Raw genomic sequence first — 6,749 nt, 5'->3', positions numbered from 1 at the left:
CTCATCATGCCTTCGCCCTCCGTCCACCTCCCGCGCACAACAAACAAACCCCTCCTTTTGACGCCTTCGCTGCTTTCCATCCAACACCCATCACGAGCAGATTCCCTGCCCTGCAAACTGCAAACAACTTTCACATTGCTTAATACCCCATTAATTACTACTTTTTCAAATATTAAATACTAAATTCTGTGGATACTTCTCCAGTTACCATTAACGGAATAATTATACATATATAATATAATCAAAGATATTTACACCAACAGCTGAACTTGCTTCCCATATAGAAAAAGATTGAATGTATACGGCCACGCCAAGTTGCATGCAAATCATGGCGGTGCATGGTATAGGAATCCTATGAGCATGACGGATAATGAGGCACAAAAAGCTAACCCTGAGACCTCAGTCCAAGGCAGGATAAGATGGCCTTTGTTTTTCTTTTTTGCCTTCACGCTATCCCTTTGGACGCTTTCTTTAAGCGCTTCTAAATAGCTAAGCTGGTGATCCAGCAGCACAATTAATTAGCAGTTACCTGATAGTACACATGAAAAAAAAAAACTAGTACTTGGCAAGTGCAAAAAGCGTTTCAATAGAGTGAGCATGCAATATATCAAAACATGTAGCAGTGCATTGAGCATGCTAAGAGCAAGAAGATTATGATCACTAACATCGACTGCTTGTATATATGCTCTATGCAGGAAAGGCTAGAGTGCTTAACAGATGAGTAAAATAATGTTCTGATTTGAAAAAAACTGAGGCAACTGTGGATCAAGATCATATGGCATTCAGAGGTCTCCTCCCTCTTTTTAAGCAGCCAACAGCCCAGCCTCCCCAATAGCAGAGAGAGAGAGAGAGAGAGAGAGTCATGGTCTCTCGGGAGCACAAGAGAGTCGCCTTGCATGAGAAGCTGCAACTCCTCCGAGCGGTCACACACTCTCATGCAGTAAATTTGCTTCACTCTTATTGCTTTCAACTAATCAGCTCTTCATGTATACTTGTCTCACAGTAAGAGTGACCATAGTTCTACGTTTCGTGTCTCATCGAATCACTTAAACCTTCGAGTTCTAACTTTGTTTGTCAAACAAAAAGGACAGAATGTCATGATCACTTATCATATTCTCTCTACAAAATTCCCTTTGTTCGGATGAACTTTGTATTGTTCTGGCTGTTTTGAAGAATAACACATGAAACTTTTATGTTGTTTTTTTTCTTCTTTTCAAAGATTTTCTGACCCTGTACCACCAAAGTATACCTTATATATTCTTATACTAAATTAAATAATCTCCATGTAAAAGAAAAGGAACTCTTGAAGAAGACAGGGCTAATGAGAGTGAGATTATTTAACTTTCACTACTTTGACATATAAAAAAAAAAATTGCAAATGGATCAGAATGGACTACTTTTTTCAAGAACTTGATGCATTGAACATTGAGTGTAGTCTAAATGTACCCAGTGCTAAACTATTTTCATTCCGTTGGCAGCTGAACAAGACCTCTATACTGCAGGACGCATCAAAATACATTGAAGAGCTAAAGAAGAAAGTAGATATGCTGAATCAAGAAATTGAATGCACGCAAAGCAGTATCAGAGACAAAGCATTACCTGATGTAAATATGACGATTCTCCCTAGCTTTACCATGTTGATACCTAGTCCATTAATTCTTGCTGAGGTGATCCTGACATCTGTAGATTCTTAAAATTTCCTGCAGGTGACTGTTGAAACCCTGCAAAGAGGATTCTTGATAAATGTCTCTTCAATGATGAGTTATCCAGGATTGCTCGTCTCCATTTTGGAAGCCTTTGATCAGCTGGGACTCAGCGTGGTGCAAGCTAGGGCAGCCTGTACTGACACTTTTCATCTAGAAGTGGTGGGAGGAGATGTAAGTTCCTACCCCAAGTACTCACTACCTGCATATCTACACATGAATTTAGCTGGCTTGGCAAGACAAAAACTAAGTGGTTCTTGCAAGTAAACCATATAGAAGTACAGAATTTAATGATAAATTGGTTTGCATAAATATATAGACACACTATATTCAATTCACCTCCGACTTAAGACAGAAAACGTCAAGCCACATAGAAATTTCCTTTAGTGTTTAATAAACACTTAATCTTTTGATATCTTTCTGTCATGCATATCCTTAGCCAAGAAGTACTATTCCTATAAATATCCATGCTAATTGAGGCTTCTTGTATGTGTAAAATTGAGAAACTAGACATCAATCAGTTCATTACCGTGGAATAGAAATTATAGATCTTTGTGCACATGCAAATGCAATTTAACCATGCACATGATGCAATGCAATACAAAGCACATTCTGCAGTGATGACAGAGATCCATGGCTTAGTTGGACCTATTATTTTTAAGTGATCACACATTTCTTGTTTCTTGGTTCTTCAATATTAAGACTGGAAAATTTTGCCAGATTAGAGTAGAGACTATGGATGCTCACGTGGTCAAACAAGCAGTTCTGCATGCCATCAAGGTTTGCTCTGGAAGCATTGAAGATTGATTTATATAGCAGGTGCCTTTAATGAGTACTAGCCCCGAGTTTTTTTATTTACTACATCAGTATTTGGCTTGCTGAACAGCCAGCTCCAAGGTAGCATGTCCTTTGTAATATCATATATGATCTTGCAAGTATTATTATATTGAAGATTACAAAACATACATGTTAGAGAGTATTGTGGATTGTGATAGTTCGAAGAGTAAGACGAGACACGGTAAATATGAACTTCGTAACAGTATGACAGACACTGCAAAACTGGCCAATTTACATGTTGCTTCCATGTTCATACAAACGTAATTTACCAATATAGTTTGTAGAGAAACAGAGTTTTCAATATAACAGAACTGAAATTTAGTGAAATCACTATCATTGTCCATATCATCATATCTGTAGAAGAATTGAACACCGGATGATATGAGTTGACAGAAAATCAGGACTACATGTTCCAAAAGGAAAAGGTAAAAAAAAATGTGTAGTTTTGATCTTTCCTAAAATATTCAGTCAACAAGTTTAAAAGGGGAGCAGAAATTCTGATGGCAACTGATAGCTCCTATCAGAGTCTTGTTTCTAGTGTTGTATGATCAATTCTACATACTGTGACAAGCCACAATGATGCTGATACTTAATAGGTGATCGTAATTAGTTTTATCAATGGGTAACAGCCTTTCAGTCATCTTTGTATATCTGATAGTGTAATGATGAAACATGGTTTACAAGATAACGGATAGAGGTTAACTATCCAAGAACTACTGATAACGGATAGAGGTTAACTTCAAAAGTCAAAATAGGAACATTAGAAAGAATCGAGTGCCAGACTAACCGATAGAATGCACACCTAATAACCAGAGGGTAGAAATAAAACAGATGGAACTGTATTTTAATTTTATGGTAGCTGCTGCATCATATCCTATCAAAAGTTTGCTCAACTAGAGAACTTGTCTATCTTGATTTTGCCAACACATCAGAATCTGACTTGTGTTGCCAATTTTCATGTCTCACTGATAATCTAATACCTATTTATGCACGCATTACTGCACCTAGCATTAGCATTTCTATTGGATGCCTTCTTACTCCCTCTTGCATGAATTGGTTTTCATCTTCGTGGCGTGGGCAAGGGTGAGAGATTGTTGAGATTTGTATGTTGTTTCTTCCTCCATGAGCATTTAGCAATGACAACCAAGTATCCCTCCTCCTCCAGCAACTTCTTCTCAGCATATCCACACTCGCTGGAAGCAGTTACAGCCACACCTGCCCTTCTCCTTGTCCCCTGCTTGCAACTGCCATGAATGCCTCCTTGCAACTACTGCTAATGCCTTCCTGTGAGCAGATCTACTTTGGCAAGTGACACCATCTTTCTGTTGACTCCCGATCCTTCCACTAAAAATCCAACCTCCAGATCAATCTTCTGTCAATATTTCTACCATTATGACTCTTCTACACATGCCCTCTTAGCCATGACCTAATGGTGCATGATAGCAGGATAAACAACATAACAAGTAACCCCATAGGAAAACATTGACGTCCTTATGAGCTTGTGCTGCATCATTAAATGATCTTTTTTCTACATGAATTTTCTCCTATATAATGCCAGCGTGATTGCTCGCCCTCGTCTAGCAACACTGGTTGCCACCTTTAATGTTTTCTTCATTGTATTATGCATATGATTATGCCTACACATATTACTTTGTGTTCGATTAATCATGTCCCAACTCACGGGTACAACAATGATATTTGATGCAGTTGATAAAAGGTTTAACTTAAGTTTATATTGTGTTTATTGATATATTTATCATTGACAGTAATTGTAAGAGTAGTAATGACTCGACAGGTGTTTAAGGTTGGAAAAGTTCAAGTTAAGATTCACTTGATACTTGACAGGTGAAAAGACCAATAGGTCCTAGCAGAAAGAAAAGACCAAAAGAACCTTAGCAGATAAAGAAGTCCTACAAGTGTTGCTAGATGGAGAAATTCACAAGATGTTGGCAAAAGATAAAGTTCAAGAAAATTAAGGTTAACTAAATACTTGGCAATAGGCATTGACAGAAGGAAAGGTCCAAGATGGAGAAGACCAATAGGAGTTGATAGAATGCTCGAATGTGGTAGGTGTCATTTGAGGAATACCAGTGACAAGACCTCTTGGAAAATAAGGAAGACTCAACGGGGAGGCCCCTTGGCAGATAATGAAGACCCAAAGGTGAGACTCTTGGCAAGCAAAAGAAAACCCAGAGGTCAGTCCTCTCGGAATGTGAGATGTGAGAGATTATAAGAGATTGTAATCTTGGATTTCTGGGTAGGTTTTGGCTAGAAATACATTTATCTAAGGAACAAGGTTCTCCTAGATCAAAATCGACTAGTGAGATTGAGATTTAGTCGATTGAAATGGATTTTAATTGACCAGATAGTTGAGTCGACTAGATAATAAACTCAACTTTCTACTTGAGAACAAAAAGGTCTTGTTTTGAGTTCAATTCAGTGAAAGGAAATTTAGTCAATTAAAGAGCTTTGAGTTAAGCGATTGAAACAAATAATTTCTATTGAGATTGAAAATAAGATCATTCAAGTAGATGATATTCACTTAAGTAGTCTCAAATGCATTTGAGTTAACTAATCTACTGAGGGTTTTGTAATGAATAGATATTTGAACTTTAGTTGTTGATTGGAATGAATTTTAGTCGACTAGAAGCATTTAAACAATATCCTTTAGAGCCTTGTCTATATAAGCCTTGGGAGCCTCTTTAAACAATAACTCTTACAAGAAAAGCGAGATGACTTCCAAGCGCTTCAAATGGAAAAAAAAAATCATCTTTATAACCCTTTGGTAACTTCTCTTGTACTCTTTCATATTTATATATTGTAAAGAAAAGTCCTATATAAGAGGTTTCTCCACCTATGAAGAAAGAGAGATTTGATGAGCGATATTTGAAAAGTGACTCACCTAATGAGTTAATAGGCCGCAAAAGTAGGATAATAGTGTCCAAACCATGCTAAATGCCTTGATTTAGCATTATTTTTTTTTCTATTGTGTTTATTTACCCTATTTCCATTGCATATCTTCGATCTTGATTGATACTAGTGCTAAAGTGCCTATGCCTTGAATTTGTAAGAGCAATTGAAAGTGTTTATAGATCAAGGTCTGCGCCTACTCACACCATCAATACTAACACTTTGCGAATCACAACCTAAAAAAGGAAATGGTTATTTGAGGAAATGATTTCCCACAACAACGAAGCTTTTGGCTTAACTATTGCAAATCATATGATGTTCACCTTGTTCACTCTTAAATTCTAGCATTGTATACTCCCCAAGTGCTTTCCATAGAGTCCCAATGCACATTCGATGTCTTGCCAAGTTGGTCTAAGAGTATCAGTAAGTTGGAGAGTAGTGAATTTCCCTTTAAAGATCAAAAAGCATTGATAGAGCCAAAGCAAATGGGAGCACTATTAATACCATCTCTACTACAACCTAACCATGTGGCTCTCCTCACTGTGATGACTTTTGAAGAACACAAAAACAACCACTACTAGCCTCATCTCACAACTTAATTACATGGCAATGACTATTCGGGTTCAAACATGAGAACCTCAACTACTAACCTCCAAGGTTTTAAAAAGTTGCATGGCCTAAATACTCACCCTAGGTGACAATAGGAGGGCTTCACATCAATTATCATGTAGGTGGTCACAGCTAAGTATGCTTTTAAAAATTAGAATAGGCGGACCGCCTAGTTGACCTAAATGGTCCAAACAACAAAACTTAGGTGGTAGGTTTGGTTAAATTAGAGGAAGAGTTGATCCATTGATATGAAAAAAAGTGGACGGATAGAAAAGATTGATTAACTTATAAACCTAAACCATCTCTTCTCCTCCCCACACCAAAACCGAACTCTCTAGCAAAACTCCTTGTAGCCTAAGACCGTCGGCCACACTCAACACCTTCTCGGAATGGCTTTACATTCAACATCAAAACCCCTTCGTCTCTTCTTAACACCTTTAAACTCAACATCATTTGATGCACGTGATGCTTGCTAGCCACTATAACTCCTCTACATGCATCAAATTCAATAGTGTTATCTATAGTAACCAACTAACCTTTGGTTAGTTTTCTCCTCCAATTTGTTCTTATTTTTTCTTCAACGGTATCCTTTTCTTGTTTTACTTTTCATTTTAAATATCAGCCTATATGATTGCATATTTTTGTTCTATCTTGTTCATTCTTAATGAATTGGAGTACGGAAACAACCTC

General features: G+C 37.4%; 1 protein-coding gene across 3 annotated transcripts; it reads left to right on the top strand.

Annotated features, from left to right (window-relative positions):
• The first annotated feature begins 566 nt into the window (after positions 1-566).
• LOC121980432 lies at positions 567-4,991 on the top strand. 3 transcript variants are annotated; one of them, XM_042532465.1, is made up of 5 exons: positions 577-940; positions 1,479-1,604; positions 1,707-1,877; positions 2,424-2,522; positions 4,386-4,991. In XM_042532465.1, exons 1-4 carry the CDS (start codon positions 863-865, stop codon positions 2,508-2,510), a joined length of 462 nt encoding a protein of 153 aa, XP_042388399.1. In that variant the 5' UTR covers positions 577-862; the 3' UTR covers positions 2,511-2,522; positions 4,386-4,991. The 3 variants fall into 3 exon arrangements, with proteins under 3 accessions (XP_042388400.1, XP_042388399.1, XP_042388397.1); XM_042532466.1 differs by lacking the exon at positions 4,386-4,991 and having other exon boundaries at positions 567-940; positions 1,503-1,604; positions 2,424-2,697; XM_042532463.1 differs by lacking the exon at positions 4,386-4,991 and having other exon boundaries at positions 579-940; positions 2,424-2,697.
• The last annotated feature ends 1,758 nt before the right edge of the window (positions 4,992-6,749 follow it).

The sequence above is a fragment of the Zingiber officinale genome, chromosome 5A (assembly GCF_018446385.1).
Source record: "Zingiber officinale cultivar Zhangliang chromosome 5A, Zo_v1.1, whole genome shotgun sequence".
NCBI classification, from domain to species: Eukaryota; Viridiplantae; Streptophyta; class Magnoliopsida; order Zingiberales; family Zingiberaceae; genus Zingiber; species Zingiber officinale.
This window is presented reverse-complemented; position numbering and strand designations above follow the sequence as displayed.